This window comes from Elephas maximus, chromosome 2 (genome assembly GCF_024166365.1).
Source record: "Elephas maximus indicus isolate mEleMax1 chromosome 2, mEleMax1 primary haplotype, whole genome shotgun sequence".
NCBI classification, from domain to species: Eukaryota; Metazoa; Chordata; class Mammalia; order Proboscidea; family Elephantidae; genus Elephas; species Elephas maximus.
This window is the reverse complement of record NC_064820.1, coordinates 177,169,143-177,197,133: the sequence shown is the minus strand read 5'-3', so window position 1 is coordinate 177,197,133 and position 27,991 is coordinate 177,169,143. Positions and strand designations below refer to the sequence as shown.

The window sequence follows — 27,991 nt, the reverse complement described above, 5'->3', positions numbered from 1 at the left end:
ATTTCGTTCTTCTTGGATCCACAGTCAGCGTGCCCATGGAGGCAGCAGTCAAGAAATCAAAAGACATATTGCACTGGGCAAATCTGCTACAAAAGACCTCTTTAAAGGGTTAAAAAGCAAAGATGTCACTTTGAAGACTAAGGTGTGCCTGACCCAAGCTGTGGTATTTTTAATCGTCTCATAATGCATGCAAAAGATGGACAGTGAAAAAGGAAGACCGGAGATTGACTCATTCGGATTGTAGTGTTGCTAAAAAATATCAGATAGACCATGAACTGCCAGAAAAATGAACAAATCTGCCTTGGAAGAAGTACAGTCAGAATGCGCCTTAGAGGCGAGGATGGCAAGACTGTATCTAGCTTAGTTTTTGGACATGTCCTTCGGAGGGACCAATCACTAGAGAAAGACTTATGCTTGGTAAAGTAGAGGGTCAGCGAAAAAAAAAGGGGGAGACCCTCAGTGAGGTAGATTGACACAGTGGGTGCAACAGTGGGGCTGAGATACAGCACAGGTTTTGAGGATGGCACAGGACAAGGCAGTGTTTCATTCTGTGGTACAGAGGGTCTCTGTGAGTCAGCTGACTTGATGGCACCTAACAGCAGCAATCTCTGATTGAGGGATTGTAAGTGATATTTGGTATACTTTTCTATTTTTTTTAACTGGTCAGTGAACACAACTTATAATCAGTAAAAAAAAAAAAAATTCTTAATAGGGCCTTGAGGGGCTTTGTATCTTAGGGGGAAGCGTCTCACAGGGTAGTGATACTCATCAAAGGGCTGGACATAGTAAATGTTAGCAATGTTGTTTTTGTTAATGGGCTGATTTTGTTAAAGGGATAATGTAGGGTAGCCAGAGAAAAATCGGAAATCAGTTTTGAGCTGGGCCTTAATATGGTGGGTCTCTGGCCCTTCTATATTCATTTCCTAGGACTGCCTTAACAACATACCACCAACTGGGTAGCTGACAACAATGGGAATTTTTTTTTTCACAGTTTTGGAGGCCAGAAGTCTGAAATGAAGGTGTTGGGAGGACCGTGTTGCCTCTGAAGGCTCATGGGGAAGATCTTTCCCTGACTCTTCTTAGCTCCTGGTGGCTTCCAGCAGTCCTTGGCCAAGCTCTGCTCCACTGTCACATGACAGTGTGTGTCTCTGTGTCCAAGTTTCCCTCCCCTGGGGGCTCAGTGGTTAAGAGCGCCATTGCTAACCAAAAGGTCGGCAGTTTGAATCCGAAGCCACCGGCTGCTCCTTGGAAACCCTGTGGGGCAGTTCTCCTCTGTCCTCTGGGGTTGCTATGAGTTGGCATTGACTCTATAGCAATGGGTTTGGTTATTTTATTTTTTTGTTCTTTTCTAAAGACACCAGTCTTTGAATTCAGAGCCCACCCTAAACCATTATGACCTCATTTTAAGAACTTTATCATATCTGCCAAGACCGTATTTCCAAATACAGTTCACACTCACAGGTATCAGGGATTAGGACTTGAATGTATCATTTTGGGGGACACAATTCCATCTCTTCCACCTTGCCTCTCATTTTTTAAAATCTGAAATACAGTAATTAAAATAATAATGCTGTTATATATTGAATATTAAAAGTAAAATCCAGACAGTGTAGTATGAAGAAACTATTAACCGGATAGTGTAATCTTCCCATCTCTAACTCTGTAAGGAAGAACTAGCAATCAGATCTTAAATATAACATCTCACTAAACTTATACATGGGAAGTGACAGACACTGGTAGTGCTGTTTGATCCAAAAGGGCTAAACTTCACCCTCAGGAGACTAAACTGGACATCTAAGCATGCCAGTATAAACATCAAAACAAATTATATTCTAACCAGGAGGGAATGATTTAGGAAATAATATTGGAGTCATTATTCCCTGTCCTTGAGCATAGAATGTGACCCAGCTGGGGCTGGGCTCACCAGGACTCACAAGGACACATCGACTGGGCCCTGAGGTATAAAGACAACAGATAGGATAATCTTGGAAAATATCTTTTAGGGAACCTTTCATGTAAGCCAGTCTAACAGAACACAAAAGATTTTCCACTCTTATCTTTTTCTATTAGCATTTAGTAAATAGAAACTTTGTTGGACCAATGAGGACCCTCCTGACTGTTGTTACGGAAACCTGTACCAGTGATTGTTAAGAAAGACGATTCAAGTAGGATCACCGTTTCTAGTCAGTCTGTGAAAAGATAAAGCTTTCAATGGTTTTGCCCATTTTGTAATGACTCTGTAATATTCTTTGGACTCAGGCAGACGTGGCTCTGGTAGCGTATTTGTCCATTTTCCCACTTTTGTCTATTCTGTAATATTTCCTTGTACTCTGGAAGATGTGGCTCTGGCAGCATGGTTTGCCCACTTCTCACTTTTGCATTTTTGAATATATGCTGAATAAAACTTGTTTTGCTTAAGAAAAAAATATATGCATATATTTTTTCTAACTAACCACAGGAAACAGTCTGATATCCGGAAAGCAACAAGGATTACACACATTATTATATAAACCAGCACACAAAGGTTTAAAACAGTTTTGAAAATGAAGTTAGCTGTCTTGAGTCAAGGGAACAAAAAAAGTCGGTCCGTATTGACCGTTTAGAATCTCTAGAGATGGTGGGGATCTGTTGTAGTGCAGCTACATACAGTACAGTTCGGTTTGTTCATTTTATTTCTAGCTTGTAGTTATTATTTGGAGCCCTGGTGGCGCAGTGGTTAAGAGCTCGGCTGCTCACCAAAAGGTCAGCAGTTCAAATCCACCAGCTGCCCCTTGGAAACCCTAGGGGGCAGTTTTACTCTGACCTGTAGGGTCACCATGAATTGGAATCAACTTGTCAGCAATGGGTTTGAGGTTTTTTTTGAGGTAGTTATTATTTAAAACAAAAATAAACTGTGATCACAAAAGTAGGTTTCGTCAGGTGGATTTTTTTTTGTTAACTCCATCACAGCCACCTCTCCCTGTGCTCCTGCTTGCTCATCTGCTCATTTCTAAACCTACCTATGGCCCAGGTACTTCCCTGGCTGGCTCAGGTGGTAAGGGGCTGGCAGCTGGTAAGCCAGGGAAGGAGAGGGGAGTTGTCAGGAAGCCTCTGCCCACCCCTCCTCCCCCATTCATCTGTCCATCCTCCCCTCACCCCTAGCCTTTCTGCTGGCCCCACTGATGCTGCCCCTGGCCCTGCCAGGCTGGCTGAGGGGAGGGTCACCTGCCTGGCTGGGCTCCTGCTGCCTGTGCTGGCTGCAGAGTGCCTGCCAAGTGCCTGCCTAATCCAGGGAGAGCTTTACATGCCACCCCACACAGGCTGCTCTTTTGTTTCTGAAATCCAGGCCACACAGCAGAAGGGGCTGGCTTCATGCACCAGGGCCGCTGTGGCCTTCCAGCAGACTCAGGTCAAGAGTGCTTGGGGAGGAATGCGGTTCCTTAGAGCAAAGCCTTTGTAATGAATGCCTCTTCGCCCACCCCAGTTGGGTTAAGGATGTAACCAGCCAGACTCTCAAACTAAACAGGATAAGCACGCTGGCGTCCCACATGGTTGGTTATGTGCCAAAGAATCGCACTTCTGTGGGTGATGGAAAGAAGCTGAGGCTCAGGGCTGCTAATTCCAGTTCGTTTGGGAGACTCTGAGGAGGACACGTGGTGACCCCATGTGGGTGGAGTAGAACGGCTCCATAGGGTTTTCAAGGCTGTGACCTTTGAGAAAAAGATCACCAGGCCTGTTTCCTGAGCCATCTCTGGGTGGGTTTGAACTGCCAACCTTTCAGCTCGTAGTTGACTCACAGCAACTAACAACAACAACAAGGTGGAGGACTCAGTACCTGGGTGGGGCAAGCGGTTCATGCACTCGGCTGCTAATGGAAAGATTGATGGTTTGAGTCCACCCAGAGGTACCTCAGAAGAAAGGCCTGGCAATCTACTTCTGAAAAATCAGCCACTGAAAAAGCTATGGAGCACAGTCCTGTTCTGACATACATGGGGTCGCTACGAGTCAGAGTTGACTAGTGATCTGGAATGGAGGACACGCTGCTAAGTAGGTGTCCTTTCCTGCAAACGCGCCCCGACCATAGCCGCAAACCCTAAAGTAGAAAGCTTTATCTCATGGTACTCAAGGCAGGTTTCTGGACAAAGAGCCTTTGACAGAGGCAGGTAAACTCAACTTCTCTGAAGGTTGGTTGCCCAGCTTGAGGGGAAGGGCACTGATGGTTGTTGACTTGCTGTTAAGTACTTTACATTACCAGATACTTGTACACAGTGTGGCCCCATTTTCCAGATGAGGACACTACGGTTCAGAATTCACATGCCTGAGGCTGGTAATAGCAGAGATGAGATTAACCCCGAACTGCATAGCTTCACAGCCTGTGCCAAGCTGCTCCTCTGTGTATGGGAGGGGGCGGGGACTCCCTTGTATTTGTTCTTTTGTTACTCATTGGATGTTTTTTCAGCACCTAACTCTGTGCCAGGCACTATACTGGGCACTGGGCCAATGGAGTAAGCAAAATAGACATGGCCCCCGCTTTCTGGACCCTGGAGCCTAGCAGGAAAGCAGGAGGAAACCCATAAATTAATATTTGGCTGGGAAGAACATGTGCTAGGAGAATAAAGGGGACCTGGTTTGGAATGATGGGGGATCAGGGAAGGCCACCCTCAGGAAACTACTTGCTGTCGAGTTGATTCTCACTCTTGGCAATCCCATGTGTGTCAGAGTAGAACTGTGCTCCCTAGAGTTTTCAATGGCTGCTTTTTCAGAAGTAAATTGGCAGGCATTTCTTCCGAGGTGCCTCTGACGTGGACTCAAACTGGCAACCTTTTGGTTAAATGTCACATCCTAAGAGTGGAAGTCCCTGAGTGGTGCAAATGGCTAACATGCTTGGCTGCTAGCCAGATATCTGAGGGATGAGCAGAAATAGGGATGAAGAGCATCCCAGGCAGCTTTCATAAATGCTGCCCACCCTTGAGATTATCCTTTTCCCAGAAGCCTTACTTCTTCTTTACACGTATTGCTGCCCAATCCAACGGCCCTTTATGTTGATGCACCATGGCTTCCTTTGAGAATCTGTTTGGAGCTATGGCCCCTCTTCCCAGGAAAGTGTACAGAGGGCAAACTTTGAGCATGGCGCACAAGGGAAGATCTGGAAGGAGCTGAGCTTGGCTGAGTTGAGGGGGAGGGAAGTCAGGACCTTGCATAGCTGACTTGTTGTGTTTAGGGGTTTTGAACTGTGCTGATGAGGGCACTGCAGCCTGGGGTAAAGGTCAGTTGGGTAATTTGCAGCAGCTGCTGGCTGCGGGACACCAAGGATCTGTGATTATGGTTGGCTTCTTGTCAAGGGCCTGAATTTGCAGCCCTGTACTTAGAAGAAATACCCAAGCAGCCTGCAGTCTTGTGGGGGACCTGGAGCCCCACGTTGTGTAACAGAACGAAAAGTTGTTGAAACTCAGTATCTTCGTATACAAACATAAGGGAGACAAAATAGTTTATTCTGCCTTTGGGCACCTCCCATCAGCTAGGCTCTAGGGCTTCCAAGATAACTGAGTCCTGGCCTGGAGACTCCGTGGGGAAACAGACCAGAAGAAAAGGGATCATACAGCGTGAAATCTCACCTCAAGCTTGGTTCCCACCAGGAAGGCCCCCACTTCCCTCAGAGTTGCTGCAGACTTTCACGGTGCCCTGTAGCTTTCCTTCCTGGAGTTTATCACCTTGGAGGATTCTGTGTTGTCTTATTTGATCTCCATCTCCCTCTTACTGGACTGTTCACTCCACGAGGGTGGCCGATGTGTCTTTTTTTTTTTTTTTTAATATTTATTGAGATATAATTCACATAACCATAAAATTCACGCTTTTATAGTGTACAACTCAGTTGTTTTTAGTATATTCACAGAGTTTTGAAACCATCATTGCTATCTAATTTTAGAACATTTTCATCACTCCAAAAAGAAATCCCATATCCATTAGTAGTCACTCCCCATTCCTTCCTCTCCCCAGCCCCTGGCAACCACTCATTCGCTTTCTCTTCTATTGGATTTGCCTATTCAGACACCAGGTATAAATGGAATCATACAATATGAGGCCTTGGCTAGCATCTTTCATTTAGCATAATGTTTTCAAGGTATATCCATGTTGTAGCATGAATCAGGACTTCATTTCTTTTTTTAATTGTGGTAAAATAGATATAACATAAAATTTACCATTTTAACCCCTTTAAAGTGTACAAATTCAGTGGCATTGAGTACATTCACCATGTTGTACAACTATCACCACTCTCTTGTTCCAGAACTTTGTATCACTCCATTAAGCAGTCACTCTCCCCTTTCTCCCCAGCCCTGGCCAACTACTAATCTGCTTTAATGTTTCTATGGATCTGCATGTAATTTCCTATCAGTGGAATAATATATCTATGTGGCCTTTCATGCCTGGCTTCTTTCACTGAATATAATGTTCTCAAGTTTCCTTCATGTTGTAGCATGTGTCAGTACTTCTTTCCTTTTTATGTCTGAATAATAATCCTTCGTACGCATATACCACATTTTGTTTATTGATTTGCTGATGGACGTTGGAGTTGTTTCCACCATTTGGCTATTGTGAATAATGCTGCTATGAACATTTGTATATGACTTTTTGTGTGAACATATTTCAGTTCTCTTAAGTATATACCAGACAGCAGAATTGCTGGATCGTATGGTAACTGCCAAGCTGTTTTTCAATTTTCCAAAGTGGCGGTACCATTTTACATTCCCATCAACAATTTATGAAAGCCCCAGTTTCTCCACATCCTCACTAACACTTGTGAATGTCTGGGGGCTTGTTTCTGTTTTTAGCCATCCTAGTGAATGTGCAGTGGTGTTTCATTTGTGGCTTTGATTTGCATTTTCCTAATGGCCAGTGATGTTCAGCATCTTTTCATGTGCTTATTGGCCATTTGTATATCTTCTTTGAAGAAATGTTTATTCAGTCTTTTGCCCGTTTTTAAATTGGATTGTTCGTCTTTTTATTATAGTTGTAAGACTTTTAAATATATTCCAATACGAGTCTTTTATCAGAAAGATTATTTCCAAATATTTTCTCCTGCTTTGTGGGTTGTCTTCACTTTCTTGATGGTGTTCTTTGAAGCACAAAAGTTTTTAATCTTGAAGTCAGTTTATTTTTTCTTTTGCTACTTCTGCTCCTGGAGTCACACCTAAGAAACCGTTGCCTAATGCAAAGGCACAAATATTTACTCCTGTTTTCTAAGCGTTTTAGAATTGTAACTCTTAAATTTAGGTCTGTGTCTGTCTTATTCAAGGTATCCCCAGTACTAGAATAATGCCTAGCATATAGAAGGTATTTGATACTTATTGAGTGAAATGAATTAATTAATATCTCTTAAATGAGTGAATGAATGAATGAACAAACCATTGAATGAATGCTATCTCCTTTCAGTCCCAGAACTGTTGCTAGTTAAACAAAGCCCTAGGGTTAAGAGAAAGGTGTTATACAGAGAAAGGTCTCCCATTTGTCTTAACCTTATCCCCAAGGAATCTGCTAGATTAGTGAGCTCTTACCTTTCCTTCTCTGCCAACTTCTCCTTTCCTGTTTTTCCCTTAGTTTTGCTTCTCTTTAATTTCCTATTTGACAAAATGTGGCTAACACATTTCCTTAACAGATAGTGTCTGGTCTACTTCAGTTAAATTGTACATGTGGTAGATATTTAAAGAAAACATGTTCCATCATAAAAATATTTGTTGGTTTTTGCTGTTGGCACTTCTTGTGTTAGACAAATAAATTCAGATAATACAGTAGCATATGTATCATGAAGTAAAAGTCTCCTCAAGGAGAAAGTATCAAGATGTCTATAGCTTAGTTTCAGAAAAAAGTATGTGTGCATGTAAAGAGAAAAGGCCAAAGTCAACAAATGGTGAATCTAGACAAAGGGTAGTTGGAAGTTTCTTATACTAGTATTTCAATCTTTTTTAGGTTGAATTTTTTCTAAAAACGCTTACAGTCCCACTCAGAGGGAATTAAGCCGTGGGCCTTGGGAGGTGGCTGTGTACCAGGTGCTTTGCATAGTTTTCATTTAATCATCAGCTACTGGGGAGGAGGTGTCCCTGGCTGGTGCAGATGGTTAGCATGCTCAACTGTTAAGTTGAACGTTTGAGTTCACTAAGAAGTGATTCAGAAGAAAGGCCTGGTCAATCTACTTCCAAAAATCAGCCATTGAAACCCCTAAGGAACACAGCTCTACTCTGACACACTTGGGGTTGCCATGAGTCAGTCAACATGAAGGCAGCTGGTGGTGGTGTCTCAGATAGCAAACCTTTCCGCAGTAGATAGCTGGCTGCTTCGGAGCCCATTCTCTCGTCTATAATTATGTAGACCCCTGTGTTCTCCTAGGGCTGCCTTAACAAAATACCAGAAACTGGGTGGCTTAGAATGGCAGAAGTTCATTCTCTCACAGTTCTGGAGGCTAGAAGTTCTAAATCAAGGTGATGGTGGAGCCATGCCCTCTCTAAAGGCTCTGGAGAAGATCTCTTCCATGCCTCTCTCCTAGCTTCCAGTGTTGCCAGCACTTCTCAGCTTGTAGATTCATCACTGGAATCTCTGCCTCTGTCTTCACATGGCCTTCTCCTCTCTTTGTGTCTCAGTGTGTCCTCCCCTCTTTTTATAAGGACACTGGTCATTAGATTTAGGGCCTGCTCTATAATCCAGTATGAACGCCAACAAATTACAGCTGCAAAAATTTATTTCCAAATATGATCATATTCATGGGTACCAAAAGTTAGACTTAACATAGGTTTTTGGAGGACGCAATTCAACCACAGCAGCTCTTGATCACTTTCTGATCCTGTGCTTGGTGAGGGTGGTTGGGAGACAGTCCAGGAGTTTCTGGAATAGCGGGGCTGCCATCCTGGGACTTGAAGGTAAACCAACAAGGGCCTAGAGGTGTTTGTTGCCTACTAACCAGTCAGCAGGCAAGCCCCGATGCCTTGCTTTCCTGGGGCACCTGACTCTCTTTGGAGGCAGCCCTGACCCTCCGTCTGCCCCACCTGTCCCGCAGGAACTGAAGCTGCCTGCCTTCCGAGCCCACTCTCCACTCCTGAAGAGCCGCCGGTTCTTTGTCGACATCTTGACCCTGCTGAGCAGCCACTGCCAGCTGTGCCCTGCAGCTCGGCACCTGGCCGTCTACCTGTTGGACCACTTCATGGATCGTTACGACATCTCCACCTCCAAGCACCTGTACACCGTGGCGGTCTCCTGCCTCCTGCTCGCAAGTAAGTGGAAACCCAGTCCCTTGTTGGTGTGGTCACCTCCCCTTCAGCGTGCCATGTTTTCCCAAATCATTTTACATTTCAGTGATTTTTGCTTGTCATCTTCATTCTTAGCTGAGTGTGGACTATATTAATAACTAAAAAAAAAGTTTTTAGCATCTACAATGTATCAGGCTAAGTGCTAAGGATTTTTGCAGCTGGATCTTAACTAATCCAAGCAGTGACCCTAGGAGACAGGTGTTCTTAGTATCCCCATTTTACTAAGGTATAGAGAGGTTAAGAAACTTACTTGGGGTCACCCAGTAAGTACATTGCAGAGACAAGATTTGTACCCAGGACTGCATGATGCCAGATCCCTGTCTTAAATCCATGTCCCCTGTTCCTGGTACAGGGCCTCTGAATGAGCTGAGAGGGAACCCAGCAGCCACTTTTCTGAAGGTGTTTAGAAATGGGGCTACTTGATTTCGGCCCAAGTCGGACCAGGCCTGGGCATAGCCCTCTTGGGGTTTGCATCTTCCAAAGAGACCTCACAAAAAACACAGTATCACTTTGACTATCTGTTTGCTTGGTAGGGACTACTGTATCAATATTCTGCTACTCTAGTGATCTGCTGTGCTATTCTGCTGCTTACAATTCCCTTTGTGGACAATTGATCTCTATTTGCCTGGAGCAGCAGAAGAAGGAGAGTCAGGGATAGGAGGAGGATATGGAATGTGTGGCTAACTGCCTCCTTGAACAACTGCCTCCTTTGCCATGAGACCAGAAGAACTGAGTGGTGCCTGGCTACCATTACTAAACATTTTGGTCAAAGATTCTGTAGAAGAATCCTGATGGAAAGGGGGAAAATGGAAGACAGAATTTCAAATTCTCATGGAATCCAGCATTTCTGCAGCCATGGAGCCTTGATGAACCCCCAAAACTGTTGCCCTGAGATAATCTCTAATCCTTAAACCAAAAATATCCCCTGAAGTCTTCTTAAAACCAAACAATAGTTTAGCTTAACTAATAAAGAATGCCTGCCTTGAGTATTGTGCTCTTTTAAGATCTGTCTATATGAGATCAGATTGACAACAGCAACTCAAAAGATTAGATAGGAACCTTAGCGGGGGCAGTGAGTTTGTTTTAGGCGAGAAACAATTTGGAAAAAGAGGGTGGGATGGTCACACAACTTGAAAAATATAATCACTGTCACTGAATTGTACACGTAGACACTGTTGAATTGGTGTATCTTTAGCTGTGTATATTTTCAACAACAAAAAATAAATTAAAAAAAATTCCCCCTGTACTTTATCAACAGCCTTAGAATAAAGACCAAACCTACTTCTGTGCCCTCGATGTCTGCCTCCCTGGCTTGATGCCTCTCTCCTCTTTACTCCCTGGGTTCCAGCCACATTGTCCAAGCCCCATCCTGTTTCAGAATTTTGCACATGCTGTTCCATCAACCCAGAGAGTTTCCAGCTTCCTACTTCTGCCGACTTTGTCCTAGTTAAACATTACTCGAACCGTACATTCCCCCAAAAGTCTTCACCGCTGTACTGGGCAGATAATGTCTCCCTAATACACAGAGTCCCATGGCTTCGTGTGCTTTTAATTAACATCACCTCCCTGACTAGACAGTTCCAGGGAGAGAAGGCAGCTTGGAGCATGGTAAGACCTCAAAAATGATATGTGGAATAAATGAAATAAATGGGGTGAAGGGTCCCTAAGAGCTGGGCTTCTGCACGTCTCCAAGTTGTCCTTAGTGCGGAGAATTCAAATGCCCCACATTCCTGGGGCTTGAGGCACCAGCTGTAATCATGAAATTTCTCTCATTTCTAGTATTTTATCCTTAAAATTCAATCAGTGTTCTTAAGAGATACTGTCAGGTTCCTTTTTTTTTTTAAATCCAGCCTGACATGCTGTTCCCTCCTATTGGAGAACTATCTCAGCTTCATTCCACCGTAAAGGCCACCTCCTGCAGGAAGTTATCCCTGATCTATTCAGTCAGAAATCATTTCTTGCCCTTAACACTGAAGCACCTTGTTAATCATAATCCATCCCTCCCATTTTGGTCCTTTTAATTTGTACAATGCATTTCTATAATGAATTCCTTTTTTAAAAAATAACTCTTCAGCATCCCATTCTCCCAACCACTATCTACTTTTGTCTTCGATGCATTTGCCTATTCCAAGTATTTTGTATCAGTGGAATCATACAATATTTATCCTTTTGCATCTGACTTATTTCACTCATAATGTTTTATCAGTAGTGTTTTCAAGGTTCATCCATGCCATAGCATGTATCAGAGCTTCATTTCTCTTTATGGCTTAATAATATTCCATTGTATGAATATACCACATTTTGTTTATTTTTCTGTTGGTGGGCACTTGGGTGGTTTCCCCTTCTGGGCTATTGTGAACAATACTGCAATGAACATGGGTGTACAAGTATCTGTTTAAGTCGCCGTTTTGAAAAATACAAGCAACTTTTACATTCTCCTTCACAGTACATCATTGTCCTGTTTCATTAATCCTAATCCTTCAATCCCACTAATGCTGTGGGAAGATGGCGCCCGTTTTCTCCTGTGGCTTTGCCTCCTCTTGGCCCGAGACCAGGAAGCCCCAGGGGCACAGTTACCCAGTGCAAGGAGCAGGGCTTTAGCATTTTCAGAATTTAGGCTTGTTTTCTACCCTGGCACCTTCCACCTGTTGTTGTTTGTCATCCCTTTGGCTGCTTGGGTTTCCAGCTTCCGGATTTGTGACATTTCTTTACCTTGGGCCAGCTGGATTTCACATGTTATACAGAAGACCTCGACTTGTTGGGAGTCTGGCCTCTTGGTGTTTCAAAGTTCCAAGGCAATGTCCAGCTCCTTTTCCTCTTGAGAAGAGATGCAGAGCTCGTACAACGTTCATGTCAGTGGGGGATAAAATGAGCATCACATTTCAGGAGGCCCAGGAGAAACCTGCACTGTGGTCTTTGGCCTGCTGCTGTCTGTGATCTGTGGGCTACATCGCCGCCTGCTCAGGGAAGGGGAGTTATATTTCCATGGGGCCACGGGGCTCTCCCCAAACATCTGTCTGGGGAGCTGGTACTTGAGACACACACTGGATACTCCTTTGTGCTGCTGACGCTCTGGCAGAAGGAGAGCTGTTCAGACGGGCGGCAGACGCCCCCATGCACATGCTGAGAGCAGCAGCCAGCGTCATGCGGGCAGCAGGAGTGGACTGCTCAGGGCACCCGCCATATGCTCCGGAGGCTCAAGGAAAGAAAGGTTTCCATGACAGCCTGAAAGCCCATCCGTCCCTGTCTCTCCTCTCCCCAGGCCAGCTGTGCAAGGGGCTCACGTTGCCTCTGAGAGTTTTGAGTTCTGCTAATTCAGTACCAAATTATTGTCAGATAAGAAGGGCTGCAGGTTCTTCTTGCCCCCACTTGCCAGTTCTCAGGCTTTTAAGCTGCTTCCCGGTAAGGGTCTGTCTTAGTTATGTAGTGTGCTGTTAGAACGGAAGTGCAACAAGTGGATGGCTTCAACAAACAGAAGTTTATACTGTCAGAGTTTAGTAGGCTAGAAATCCAAATTCAGGGCGTCACCTCCAGGGGAAGACTTTTTTTCTCTCTGTTGGTTCTGGAGGAAGGTCCTTGTCATCAGTCTTCCCCTGGACTATGAGTGTTTCAGTGCAGGGACCCTAGGTCCAAAGGACGTGCACTCTTGCCCTTCTTTCTTGGTGGTATGAGGTCCCCCTGTCTCTCTGCTCGCTTCTCTCTTTTATATCTCAAAAGAGATTGACTTAAAACACAACCTGATCTTGTAGATTGAGTCCTGCCTCATGAGCATGATTGCTGCTAATCCCACCTCATCAACATCATAGAGACAGGATTTACAACACACAAGAAATTCACATCAGATGACGGAGTGGTGGACAATCACACAATACTGGGAATCATGGCCTAGCCAAGTTGACAGGCATTTTAAGGGGACACAATTCAGTCCATAACAGGGTCTTTGAATAGCCTCCTGCTCTCATGAAAAAGGGAGTTCTCAAGGTCACACAGCTTGGAGTTTTGCGTTTGCCTAGTTGATGCTGCCTGGACATGAGTGGGCTGTTGAGTTCTCAGCCCCAGGGTGGAGAATGGGAAAGAAAGCCAGAAAGGCAGACCAGTGGCCATGGCCTTTTTGCTGGGGTAACCAGTTACCATGGAGTCTGTTCCAGCTCACGACAACCTCATATATGTCAGCATAGAACTGCGCTCCATAGGCTTTTCAGTGGCTGATTTTTCCAAAGTAGATTACCAGGCCTTTCTTCCAGAGCACCTCTGGGTGGCCTGGAACCTCCAGGCTTTGGGTTAACAGCTGAGTGTGTTAACCATTTGCACCACCCAGGGGCCCCTTTTGCTTTGCTAGGATAGCATGGTCCAAATGTAAGACCTGATGAAGGAGATGTGGAGTTTGGGGCTGCATAGTCTGGAGACTTGTGATTTTGCTGGGCCCTTCTTTCCCCCAACTGCCTACCCAGGACAGCATTCAGCCAAGTGTGATAGTGGTCGTTTGGGGGTGATGGGATTCCGTGTGCTTTCTTCCTTTTTTTTTTTTTTTTTAACTTTTTGGATTTTTTTAAATGAATATATAAATTTTATGATTATGATATAAAACATATGAGGTACATCTTCAATTTTTAAAATCCAAGAGGTGCAGAAGAACCTAAACCAGAAAATCAAATGCATTGCCATAGAGTTGATTCCAACTCATAGCAACCCTATAGCATAGAGTAGAACTGCCTCATAGGGTTTCCAAGGCTGTAATCTTTATGGAGGTTCCGCGGAGTGGCTGGTGGGTTTCACCCTAAACCCACAGTCCCATTCTCACAGTTTAGTGTGTGTCCTTCCAAACCTGTCTGTACTTATGTGTTTTCATAATTGTGACATGTGCTCATTTATAGGGGAAAAAAATGAATCATAGATTATACCCATATAAACTGCCCAGGAAACGAAATTGCCAGATTCTCCACTTTCCCTTTCTTTTTTTCCCCATCTAATCCCAATTCCATGTAATTTCTCTTTGCAAACTTCTATTTTCTTTCATTGCCACTTCAGCAAGCACCCCCTCCCTGGGAAAGCAGTGCAGGGTTGATTTTCTCTGGACTGTGAGTGCTGCCAGCCCTGGCTGATGGTATCTGGTGAGTGGAAGGCAGTGGACCGTTTCCTCAAACACAGTGAGGGGAACAAGTCCATCTATTTCTTGGGGTAAAGTTCTGAGTTCCGGTTTTTGTAGGAGAGGCCAAATCCTCATACAGGCCTTCATCTCAGGGTCCTGCATCCTCCTCCCCAGAAGTGGAAAGAGTCAAGCAGAAAGGTGGCCAGATGGCCTTTCTGCAGAGTAGAGAACCCTTCTGTGGGGGCCTGCCCTATAGAGCAGGGTGCCTCAGCCCAGATGAATCTGTTGTGTTCCGAGACACTTAACCTGTAGGAAGGTGCATCTCCTTACCGTAGAATTTTATTTTTTTAGAAACAGTCTGTTGTCATTAGGTGCCATCAAGGTGATTGTGACTCATGGCGACCCATGTGACAGAGTAGAACTGCCCCATAGTGTTTTCTAGGCTGTAATCTTTACAAGGGCAGATTGCCAGATCTTTCTTCCCCAGATCTGTTGGATGGGTTTGAACTGCCAACTTTTTGGTTAGCAGCTGAGCGCTTAACCATTGCACTACTAAGCCTTCTTACAAATGGTCTACTTGTAAAATGAGCTTCAAATAATAAAATAAGAATCTGCCCATCCCACTCTCCAGAAGTAACTTCTGGGAACAGTTTCTTATATCTTCTTCCAAAATGGATCTATGAGCCGTTGGGTGGTGCAAACAGTTAAGCAATCGGCTGTTAACACAAAGGTTAATGGTTCAGATCCACCCAGAGCCAGCTCAGAAGAAAGGCCTGGCAGTCTACTTTAGAAAGATCGTAGCTATTAAAAAAAAAATGTGTTTTTCTAGAAATGTCCTGTGCATATACAAATATAATTGACACAAGTGAGTTCGTGCTGAACTTGCTTTCTTCATAGTTCCATAGGAAACATCTTCCCATGTCAGTCCACGTGGAACTCCCTGATTCTTTTTATTGACTGTGGAGTCTTCCATATTGTAGACACACTGGCATCTATTTAACAATTCCTCTGTTAGTGGGTCCCTGTGTGTTGGAATCGACTCAACAGCGATGGGTGGATCCGATGAGCGTTCAAATTATGTCCCCCCCCCCGCCCCACTGCTGAGAGCAGTGTGACAGCAGCTGTTCTTTTTGTTTTGCACACCTAGGTGAGTATGTCTGCAAGATAAATTCCTAGGCGTGGGATTGTTTTTGTCAAAGGGTGTGCGCGTATAAGATTTTGATAGGTAGCGCTAAATTGCCTTGCAGTGGTTTACCTCAGCTGACAGCAAATGGGAACCCTTTTTTCTTAAATTGAACCTAATTTCTGGGGGCCTTTGGAGCCACTCTTCTCCTGAATGACAGACTATCGAAAGAGTAGTGTCACTTCCCCATCCGGGCCCCTCGCCAGTGTCCACGTGTTGCTTTCCTCCTGTGTCCCCAGTGGGGAATGCGTCCAGGATGCACAGACAAGCAGTGAGTTCTCAGACCAATAGCTTTTAGGGCTCCTTAAGCCGGAAATCGATAGACCCGTCTCATAGGGCAGATTCCAATAAAAGCTGTTGCCTGCCTGGTACTCGAACCTGGAGGTGCAGGAGATTCCAGGAGAGGCCTGCCTTCCTGCTAGTAAACCCCCCTCTCACTCTGTCACTCACCCCTTACTCCTCTCACTCACCCCTTCTTTCATTATGTGGCAACTGTTGCTTCTAAGAAACAGCTTCTTTTTGACAGCAGGACAGAGGGGCAGGATGGGGTCAGCCCCTGTTGGAGATTTCGGAACCTTGAAAGCAGCCTTAATCCCTTCTGGTAGACAGGATGAACTAATGAGCTGCCTTCCTGCCTGGGGAAGCTGTGCACACCAGCTTCCCCGCAAAGCAGAGAATACTGTAACATGCCTCCAGGGCTGCAGTTGTAGGCAGCGGATGCAGAGGAGGCGGGTTTCCCAGGTGGCCTTTTTCAGGGGTGTGTTTCAGACAAAGCATGACATTTATTTATAGAATTAAACCCAAATCTGCAAGGAAATGTGGCCGCCCCTGCGCAGACTATGGTTTAACAGCTCCTTGCGTCTCATGCAAGAGTGGCCAGGAGAAATATATTTCCCCCAGTCCGTAGCAGCATTTAAAATGTGTTAACGTTTTGGAAATCAGCCTAGGTCTTGGATTCAGTGTGTGCACTTAATGTGACAATATTTCTTCCTCCCAAAAGCTGCTACAGAATTGATGGTGCATCTTCTTCTATCTTCTTCTAATCAGTGGCATTTTAGCAACAAGAAAATAAGGTGGGCTGGAAAGGGTGGTCCTCTGTGTGAGTGCCACACTAAGCAAATCCGGGCTCGAATGTCATAGCAGAGTGAGCCGAGGACATGGCTGTTTTCCATTTCCTGTTCCCATCTCTGCAGATTGGCAGCCTTAGAGCTGTTTCTAAGGAGAGATTTTGTGTGAACTGCCTGGCAGACGTCTGGCTGGACTGGAAACTCCTTCATTATACAGTGTGGCTTAGAAAGTCTGGTGCTGGGTCCTGTTTTCTAGGGTCTGGGGTTCTTGGCTCTGCATATTTTTTAGGGAGGATTTAACATGCAAAAAAAAAAAAATTTTTTTTTTTTTTTAACATGCAGTGTTCAGGGAGTCCCTGGCCCCACACAGGTAAATCTTTGAAAAAACGTTTATTTGACCCTTAGAGCCATGCCACGGGAGAAAGATGTGGCAGTCTGTTTCTGTAAAGGTTACAGCCTTGGAAACACTATAAAGCAGTTCTACTCTGTCTTATAGGGTTGCTATGAGTCAGAACTGACTCAGTGGCAGTGGGTTTGTTTATTTTTTGTTTTTAATGCCAAACAGGAGCCCACGAGTGGTACGTATGGTTAAGTACCCACTCACTGGCCAAAAGTTTGGCAGATCCAATCCACTCAGAGCACCTCAGAAGCAGGCCTGGCAATTTGCTTCCAAAAACGCTACGGAGCAGCTCTGTTCTGCACCCATGGGGTTGCCATGAGTTGGAATCAACTTGATGGCACCAGCAACAACATATGCTCGGCATGGTGTTTGGCTGGGGAGACAGTGGTGAATGGAGGGAATGTCTTTGATCCCGCTTGTTGAAGATGATTCATCCCGTACTTGTAAACCTGCTATGTGCCAGGCGTGTGCTCAGTGCTGGGCAGTCAGTGGAGTGCAGACCAGATCAAGTCCTCGCCCTCAAGGAGCTTACATTCTGGAGGCTTCTCCTAAAAAAACTGCCTTCAAGCCTGGCCTTACCAACAGGTCTCTGGGCATGCGCCAAGAGCAAGCCAGTCGCCCTTCTAAGAAGATCAAAATGTCCTTGCTGTTAGCAGAACAGTCTGGCTTACACGGTTGAAAGATTACCAGGACCTTGACGTCAGGCACCCCATCTGCTTTCTACGCGGTATGAAGTTTGGCTGTTGGGAGCCAGGCGTTTGTATTTTCTTTTTATTTACTATAACCTTGAGCCCTCTCTGTAGTGAATATCTGTGTCTTAGAGCCCCTTATTCACCCTGTTACAGCCAGGATTGCATTATGCCATCCTCCTGTTAGTGCTGAAGGCTGCGTAGGAGGAACTCTAGAGTCCTTGTTCATGAGGCCCCTCATTTCCTGAGAGAACCCAGATGGAGGATGTTTTAGATTGTAGCTCTTATTGCCTTGGTTAACAGACTCAGGACCTACGTGGCTTGGAGATTTCCCTCAGCTTTGGGGACTGACCCTTGGTCTCAGCAACCTACCTTGCCCTGGCTTCGCATCACCTGGTCAGCATTGTCATTTGTGATAGGACCAGGAGGGCAACTTCAGTTGGGTTTAAAACCAGTTTCAAACACGAAGGAAATATGCTGTCTGGGTACGCCCCTGGGTGGTGAGATTAGAGATTATTTTCATTTTTGGTATATTTGCCTGTATTTTCAAGGTTGCCTTCCAGGAGCCTGTCTGGCCTCCTCCACCTCCCGAGTCTCAGTTTTAATTGCAAGCATTTTGGTGTCTAGACAGGAAACGTCTCTTCCTTGTCACTGACATTTTGGGGTTTCTGGGATTCTTCTAGGAAAGTCTGACACCTCTAGACTTCTGGGCACTTGTGGAGCAGATTCATGCAGGGATATCCTTGGGCCAGGGCATACCCACATGCTGGAACATTCTCTGACAGTTGCTCTGCCAGTTCTGGCTTCTAAGTTCCCATCAGTGACATTTTGCCTTCTGAGGGGTTTAGAATGTTTTTCTTCAGCAAAAGAGTGATGTTTGTTCCTTATAGAAAATTAGGAAATCAAAAAAGTAAAAAGACCAAAATAAAAATTACTGGCAATTTCACTACATTTTTCTCCCTATAATCAGAATGTTGGTGGGCAGGGCCGGGGCAAACCCAAACCTCAGTGATAATGGAATAGCTCTGTGTTTGAATGCATATGCCAGCCAGGTTACATGGGTTTACTCATTTAATTCTCAAAACAGCCCCACAAAGTAGGCAGTGTTATTTTTTCCATTAGCAGAGGAGGAAACTCAGGCCTAGAAGTTAAGATTACTTGCTGGGGAGTGGTGTGGCTAGGAGGGGGTCCCAGGTGGTCAGCCCCTGAGCCCTTGCTCTCAGCCACTACGTAAGAGTCTCCTTTGTCCCAGAGCCAGACCACTTCCTTCCTTGGATGTTGTGGGAATATTCACTCCGGCCAGGGGATGGGGAGGTTGCTGGGACACTTCTGGGTCCTCTGCCTTCTGAGCTGGCAGTGGTACATTTCAGCTGACCTGGATGAAAACACCAGCCCTCAGGATGGGTCTGATGTCTGAAAGAAGCTCTCTTCCTGACCTCAAGAAGAGCGGCCAATTTTGACTCTTCTCCATCCACGCCTTTGGCCCTGCAACCCAGGAGGGCTCACACTCTGCTTTTCTCGAAGCCCCATCGGGCCAGTTCAGAGGCAGCCCCTGAAGGGTCAGGAATAAGCGTCTGCAAAGCAGTGGTGCCAAAGCCTTCGTTTGAGGAGAAAACTCCTTTTCTCTTCTCAGGGCAGTCATATGGGACTTGGCCTGGCCCTGGAGGCTAGTAGTGGACACAGTCCTCAGGCCACAACACCTGCTTCTAGACAGCTGTAGACAGTATCGGTGAGACTATCTGGGTCACTTGTAAAGTGGAGCACAGAGAACCCAGGGATTTGCTGGGGCGGCTGCTGTATGAAGGCATTCCACGGTTGCTTAATCCAGGAACAGGGACATCCTCACAGCCAGAAGGGAAGCCGAGGCATGACCCCGCTGGCTAAATACCACCTCTGACCCGGGAGGCATTTTACAATTACCTCCTGAAGAAAAAACCACCCACCAATCTCACCTCTGGTCTGTATTACGAGAGTTGAGCTCAGGAATTGATCAGCCTGCTGGATTTGTACTTGCTTTCACTCTTTCCTTCCTTCCTTCACTCGGTATTTATTGGGGCCCACTCCTTTTTTTTTACTCTTTGCCAGAGACCAGAGATGCAACCATGAACAGGATAGCCTTGTTTGCAGAGGGGAAGGAGGAGGCACTGGAAGCAAGCTTTTTTTCCCTTTCTTTGTTTCCTAGGGAACCACAGCCAGGGGAGCTCCCAGGCCACACCGAGTCTACCCAATAGGTCAGGTATGGCTGATTTTGGAGGTTAGTTATCTGGGACATTTCCTAACCTTGGGGTCCCCAGAGGAGCCAATCATGGAAGCAGGAACAATAGCAGGTCTTTACGGGCAGAGTGGAAGGGTGGTACTACTGAGCTCCCTCCCTCAAGGCCCGTCACAGCTTCTTCCCTTCTTCAAAGACCACAGAAGCACTGCCTTTTAACTGGAAAATTTGCTTGCTCTGTCCCTGGGTTTTTCTCTCCCCCACATCACATCCCATCCAAAAGCTAAACTGTCATTGCATCTGTGATTGTGATTATGGGTTTGGTCCTGAATCAGTCGCCATCTGTGAGTTTGTTGTGCTGTGGTGACTTGCTTGTTGCTATGATACTGGAAGCTATGCCACTTGCATTTCAAATATTAGCAGGGTCACCCATGGTGGATAGGTCTCAGCAGAGCTTCCAGACTAAGACAGACCAGGAAGAAAGGCCTGATGGTCTGCTTCAAAAGTTAGCCAGTGGAAACCCTGTGGATCACAGGAGAAGAGAACATTGTTGACTCATTTGCTTTGAACACGTCATGAGGAGAGATCGATAGCTAAAGAAGGGCATCGTGTTTGGTGAAGAGGCCCAGTGAGGGAAAGGGACTCAGACATGCCCACACTTAATGAGACTGGGCAACATTTTGTTCTGTTGTATGTGAGGTCACCGTGAGTCCCAGTCAGTTCAACGGCAGCTATCTGTCTGTCCCGAATCAAGCAGTGGCTTATAAAGAAGAGCACAGTAGCCAAAAAGTGGAAACAGCCTACATACCCATCAACTGATGAATGGATAAATAAAATGTGGTACATGCAATGGAATACTACCCAGCTGTAAAGGGAAGTAAAGCCCTGATGCGTGCCACGACATGGAAGAACCTTGAAAACGTTATGCTGAGTGAAATAAGTCAGACACAAAAGGTCAAATATTCTGTGAGCATACTCATACAATATAAGTATCTAGAATAGGCGAGTGTATACAGACCTGTTGAGGACTAAGGTGTGCCCGTCCCAAGCCATAGTATTTTCAGTCTCATATGCATGCAAAAGCTGGAAAAGGAATAAGGAAGACCGAAGGAAAATTTGACACCCTTGAATTGTGGTGTTGCTGAAGAATATTGAATATCCATGAACTGCCAGAAGAAAGAACAAATCTGTCTTGGAATAAGTACAACCAGAATGCCCCTTAGAAGTGAGGATGGCGAAACTTTGTCTCACAAACTTCGGACGTGTTGTCAGGAAGGACAAGTCCCTGGAGAAGGATATCATGCTTGGTAAGGTAGAGGGTCAGCGAAAAAGAGGAAGACCATCAATGAGATGGATTGATACAGTGGCTGCAACAATGGGCTGAAGCATAAAAACAGTTGTGAGGATGGCGCAGGACTGGGCAGTGTTTTGTTCTCTTGTCCATAGGGTCGCTATCAGTTAGAACTGACTCAGCAGCACCTAACAACAAGAACATACAGACCTAAGACTATTAGTGGTTACCAGGGGAAGGCTAAAGAAAGGGAGATGACTCCTTTATTACAGAAAGTATCTTGCAGGAGATTCACTCCTTTGACTTAAATCCTACCATTGGAAAAAAAAAAAAAAAACATTGCCATTGAGCCGATTTCTACTCATAGTGACTGTGTAGGACAGATTAAAACTGCCCTATAGAGTTTCCAAGGAGTTCCTGATGGATTTGAACTGCCAGCCTTTTGGGCTAGCAGCCATAGCACTTAACCACTGCACCACCAGGGTTTCCTGTCATTGGAAGAAGAACTTAAAATAGCAAGCAGCATGAGTCGAGGGGAGGGATGTAAAGAAGGGCTTAGATTAATGAGAAAAGATTGCAACTGGTCTGACCCACAGCCATGGGAATTCCTGCACCCAGATAGATAGACTCATTAAGGGGACTTTGTGGGGTTGCAGAGGTCCTTGTGACTTTATCTGAGGTTTCCTGCTTGTGCTATAAAAAGTAATGGACTTTGGAGTCATTTATTCATTCGTTTAAAAAAAAACTTGCGTATTAACTTTATGCTGTGCTAGTTGAAGGCAATCTATGTTCTGTAAGATTGGACATTGTCTCATGGAGCAGACCTCCACACTTTTTTTACTTTTTTATATTTTGCTTTGTCCCTTACCAGATGGGTGAGGGGGAGGCAAGTCACTTAACCTTTCTGAGCCACCGTTTCCATGTGTGCAACACCCCCAACCTCACAGGGTTGTTAGAGCATTAACTGGAGGACCCCTTTGTTGAAGGCACAGTAAGAACAGTACCCAGAAGCTCCCCCCGTCCCTGGGCAGTAAAGTGAGGGGTGGCATGGGACCTTCCTTTCCCCTGAGAGCCAGCAGCAGGCCTGGGTTGCTGAAGAGAACAAAATGTGGAAACACCCTGCTCCCCTGGAGCTCACGTCTGGGCGAGTGGATTCTCTGCCCCTTGCTAACCAGGAGTGACATAAGGAAAGTCTCACCTCAGGTGGGGGCCCATCTAGGAAAGACTTTGGGCCTCCCGCACCAGTCTGCCTCCCTCCCTGGCTGTGAGCCTTGAAACTCCAGCAGAAGGGTCAGAGTTCAGGGTCACCCTACAGGGGAACGAGGGTGGGGTAACTCTAGTGTCCACTCTGGGCAGTCAGCACATCCTCTTTGTACCCAGCCAGTGGATTGGGTTGGGTAGGGGAGACTTCTTTTGGGCTTATTTTCACCCCTTTTTCAGAACCTGTAAGAAAATGTCTTCTAGTATCAGCCACCAACTCTACAGTTCACCTATACTCAACTCGCAGGACTCTGTAAGATCTCAAGTCAAGGTGCAAAGAATACCGTGTTCAATGAATAAATCCAGCAACAGCAGCTGCTAACGCTTATGGAACACCTCCTACCTGCTGGGTCCTGTGCCATTTACCTAAGATATTTCAAGGAGCCCTCCCTACCCACCCCCACACGGTACCGGTTTCCAACTGATTGACCAAAAACCCAAAACGAAACCCACTGCCATCAAGTCGATTCAGACTCGTAGTGACCCCATAGGGCGGAGTCGAACTGCCCTACAGGGTTTTCAAGGAGCACCTGGTGGATTCGAACTGCCGACCTTTTGGTTAGCAGCCAAACTCTTAATCACTGCACCACCAGGATTTCCAGTGATTGCCCAAGGACACGCAAATTATAACAGGGACCGAGAATTGGAAACAGGCACCTGAGCATGAACTTGGGGCCCCTGGGGAGGCATTCTTTCCTGTTTCCGGTCGGAACCTCCCAGGAATGCTGGCTTTCCGGGTCATGGGGCTCCATAGCCCTCATTAACTCTCCTCAGGACAAAGCAGTAAATAATGCTTGGCAGGTTGCGTTTAAATTGCCCTGCTCTGCCTCTCCTGGTGGCCATTTCTCTTGGCTCAGAGAAAGGAAAAATCTGAGGAGAAAAGAATTAGCATCAGAAAGGCCTCCAGTCAGCCCAGCACCGCCTGGAAACTAATGGGCCTGCCCCTTCCACTCCTGGGACGCCCTTTTCCTTCTCCTGGGAAGGGTGGTGGCGACACTGGGAAAAAGCCTTTCCAACCAGAGCTTTCTCATTCCTCTTGGGCCCAAGCCTTTGTACTGCCTAGCATTTTGCGTAGCCACCTGGGAAGGTGTCAGACCCCACCTGGAGGTCAGAGCCAGGCCAGGCCCCATCGGAGCAGCTCTTTGTTCCTGGGGCCTGCTTACCCCTCTTTATCACAGCACCACACGGGGTGGCGGCGGGTTGGGGGGGGGGTGTTGCTGGGGGATATGGGTACACAAGGGGTCTCATTTTCTGATCAGATTTTGTTTCTCGTTCTTAGATGAAGGTGTGGGGCCAGGGGCGGGGGGGAGGGGACTTTAAAATAGGATCAGAGGTTGCCATTCTTGGCAAAGAGTAGTTTCACCTCTTTTTAAAGGCATTATGTTTCTTCAAGAATCCCTGGTGGTGCAGTGGCTGAGCACTCAGCTGCTAACCAAAAGGTCTGCGGTTCAAGCCCACCAACTGCTCTACAGGAGAAAGATGTGGCGGTCTGCTTCTGTACAGCCTTGGAAATCCTATAGGGAGGTTCTCCTCTGTCCTACAGGGTCCCTAGGAGTCAGAATCGACTCGACCGCAACAGGTTTGGTTTTTTTTGGTTTAGTTATGTTTCTTTAGGGAAAAGAAGCGGCCAGCTGTTGCTTTAAAACCAGCTCGCTTCAGCCAGGGACTTTGGACCAGTCGTTTAGCCCTATCTCCGAGCCTGGGTTAATGGACTAATAGGCACTTTGCTGGCATGAAGGACTGTTGGTGGGGTCATTTGGGAGCAACACAGGTGGCAGCCTGTCTAGCTGCAAGTGGACAGTCACTGGGCCTGGGCCTCAGGAGTGGGGCAACAGTTATTTTCTCCAGAATGCTGTTGTGTCTTGTTTCCCTTTTTATTTAAGTGTATTTTTTAAAAGGCAGTGATTGTTGGTAACGCATTCACGGGAGTTCATTGTTTGCTTTATTTTTTCTGGTTAAAAATTTTGACAACAAAAAAGTTTGTTTTGTTTTCTGTGCAGCTACAAATACTGCTTCTCTTGGCTCTAATTCAAAAAAAGTCTGGACTCCTGTTGGGGCTGCCTCAGGGCTTGATTGCCAGGACAGTGGATCGCTTCGGAAGTGTCCACTTTGGCAGAAGAGAAGCCAGTCTGTGAGTGTCTTCCTGTAGCACACTGGATCAAGCAGTGTCTTGCTCAGTCTGTGGTTAAGAGTTTAGGCCACTTGGCCGGACTCATCATCGATACCGACTGTGTGACCTGGAACAAATTGCCTACCCTCTCTGCGCAGCTGCCAGCCTTGGCGGGAGGAACCAGCCAGGTGTGGGAAGGGCAGGCTGATCCTGGCATGGCCCTGGCATGTAAGAGGCATTATGTGTTTCATCGTCACTACATACATGCGCCGTGTGGTAAAGGCTCAAGTAGGTTTAGGATTTTTTTTTAACCTTAGAAGTACGTTGGTGACATCTCCGCTGTTCAAATTTGGGACAGTGTGATTTCATTAAAAAAAAAAAAAGTGTAGCTGGAATGGTAGAATTTTTAAAAATCCTTTTTTCACCCCAGTGTCATCATTTATTCAGGAAGCCGTTGTCAGTGCGTGGATGCCAAACCGTTGAGTTAAAAGTTGTTGGGAAACAGGGTATTCAGTCTCAGGTATCACCTCTGAGATGACTTACTAATTTCAAAGAGAAAATGGTACCTTTGAAATGGAGACATCTGGTGTCAGCACCTTAAGCAAGCAATCAAACTTAGCATGGCCATTACTGGGACAAGCTGACATATGTAGCTCCTGATGTGACCCAGTGAGAAGTACAAAATATTACTTCTGTAGTTTTCTTACCCAAACTAGTTGACATGTATCTAATCATGAGGAACCGGGGAGGGGAAAAAAAAGAACAGTTGCCATTGAGTCGATTCTGACTCATGATGCCCCCATGTGTCAGAGTAGAACTGTGTTCCATAGGGTTTTCAATGGTTGATTTTTTCATAAGTAGATTGCCAGGCTTTTCTTTTGAGGTACCTCTAGGTGGACTCGAACCTGCAACCTTGTGGTTAGCAGTTGAGCACATTAACCATTTGCACCCCTCAGGGTCTCCAATCACGAGGAAACTATTGGGCAAATCCAGAATGTGGGACATTTCACAAGACAGCACGCCTAGGTTTTTCCACAGAGTTAGTATCATGAAAATGAAAAAAGATGAGACTAAAGAGACATAACAAACAGTGTGTGAACCTTCTTTGAATTCTGGATCTGAAAACAACAGGTTATAAAAGGTGTTTTGGGGACCATTGGGGAAAATGAGAGATGGACCGTATGGTAGAAAATATTGAATTAGTGTTAATGGTCATAGGGTTGCTAATGGCATTTATGATTCTGTAGGAAAATGACTTTATTCTTGAGATGGAGGCTGAAGTATTTAAAGTACTTAGGGGTGCCGTGTTGTGTCCTCATATTAATTTAAAATGGTTCAGCAAACATAGTATTTCTGTGCACACATGTGCAGAGCAAATTTTGCTAAATGTCAACAATAGGAGAACCTGAGTGCAAGGTCCTATGTGTTTTGTTTTTTCATACTTTCAATGGATTTGAATTTTTCTTTTTTTAAATAAAAAGTTGGCAGGGGAAAAATGTAACAGAGTAGTCGAGGAGAGTCTGTGACTCTTGTCTGACTTAGAAGGACTTGAGTCCCCCGCCCCTCCCTGGGGACCTGCCTGAAGCCTGGCATCTGTTGTCGGTGCAGTTTGTCAGGAAGGAGGAAGCAGTTGAGTAACGGTGCTTGGTGGTGGCTGCAGCATTGGGGACAAAGGGCCTCCCCCTGAGGGTCACGGGAGGAGGAGAGGAAATGTCTGCAGGGCATGTGCAACACCAGGAAACTCATAAAACCTTTTCTGGCTGTGAAATGTATTGTGCTGGGGAGTAGTTGCTAACCCAGATGTCGTCAGCTTTTTCTCTGAGCCTCTGGAGATCCCAAGGGGCCCTACCTGGAGGGGTTCCTGTGAGGATCCAGGGAGTGTCCAGCCCTGAGCACAGTGCCCAGCCCAGCTTAAGGACTGCATGAGTTGCTCTGCCAGGCGTGTACTGAGTGCGTTTTGCCTACATGATGATCCTCGTATGGGTGGATTCCTGGACAGTCAGCCGATCAGCAACCTCTGGAGTTTGGTGCTGTGCTGTTAGGTCCACACCAGTCATGTTGAGGACCCAGACCCAGCTCAGCTAGGCTCTGGCCTGCAGCATGGTGGGTCCCCAGGAGGCATGGCTTCCCCAGCGTGGGGAGTAGAGGGGGCAGGTGAATTCAGATTCCTCAGTAATTGTTGTTGTTGGTTGCCTTCGAGTCAGTTTCCAACTCATGGTGACCCCGTGTTTGCAGAGTAGAACTGCTCCATAGGTTTTTGGAAGCAGATTGCCAGACCTTTCTTCCGAGGCACCTCTGAGTAAGTTTGAACAGCCAGTCTTACAGCTAGTAGTCAAACGCTGAAACGTTTGTGTCACCCAGGGACTCCAGGCCCCTTCCATTTTATGGTCATCCTCTTGGGCCAGGGAGCTGAGGAAAAGGCAGAGTTCTGAATGGTTTGATAGCCCTGGGTAGAGGGAGGGAATTGGTCTGATTTAGCATATCTGCCAGTCAGTGGTTAAAGTGCTCAGCTGCTAACCAAAAGGTTTGGAGGTTCGAACCCACCAGCTGTTCCTCAGGAGAAAGATGTGGCAGTCTGCTTCTGTAAAAATTTATAGCTTCGAAAACCCTATGAGCCGATTCTGCTCTGTCCCCTAGGGTCGCTGTGAGTCGGAATTGACTTGGCAGTAGTGGTTTTGGTTTTGGGTTTTTTGCAGGTCAGAATAGATTGTCGGCTGCCAGCAATACCTCGGAAGGTCTCATTGCCACCCCCAGTACAGTGCTTGAGGCTGTGCCCTTCACAGTGCTGCCTTCTGCTCAGGAGAACAAAAGAGAACTCATATTTATTGAGTGCATGCAAACAAGATTGGCGGAATTTAGCACAAGGTTCAGGGAAACCTTGGCAATTCTGCAAAAAAAAATTTTTTCTTCCTTTCAAATTGCACAAAGAATACATGGTAATTGAAGAAAAATTAGGGTAAATAGGTAATCAGAGATCACCAGAGAAAAATTCAAATGGCCTAAAATTCCACTATCCAGAGAGAATCATTCATTCATTCAACGGATATTTATTGAATATCTGGGAGTCCCTGGGTGGTACACATGGGTCATGTGCTCAGTTGCTAACTGAAAGGCTGGAGGTTCAAGTCCACCCAGAAGCACCTTGAAAGAAAGGCCTGGCAGTCTACTTCCAAAAAATCAGCCATTGGAAACCCTGTGGAGCACAGTTCTACTCTGACACACATGGGGTCGCCATGAGTTGGAAACAACTTGATGACAACTGGTTTGGTGCTATGGGCCAGGCACTGTGCTGGGAATTGGGGGTGCAGCAGTGAATGGGTCAGACCCCTGTCCTTGTGTTTAGATTCGGGGGCCAGCCACAGGTATTAAACAAGTAATGCAGTGTGAGAGGTGCTTTGATGGCCATCATCCAGGA

General features: G+C 45.9%; 1 protein-coding gene across 3 annotated transcripts in view; it reads left to right on the top strand.

Moving 5' to 3' along the window:
* CCNJL (cyclin J like) overlaps positions 1-27,991 on the top strand; it is a 63,819-nt gene that overhangs the window by 26,790 nt on the left and 9,038 nt on the right. For 2 of the 3 annotated variants that reach the window (XM_049874246.1, XM_049874244.1), the window contains exons 3-4: positions 9,026-9,239; positions 19,886-19,939. In XM_049874246.1, coding sequence (XP_049730203.1) covers positions 9,026-9,239; positions 19,886-19,939 — 268 coding nt within the window. The remainder of the gene's footprint in view (positions 1-9,025; positions 9,240-19,885; positions 19,940-27,991) is intronic. The other variant, XM_049874247.1, reaches the window with a different exon arrangement.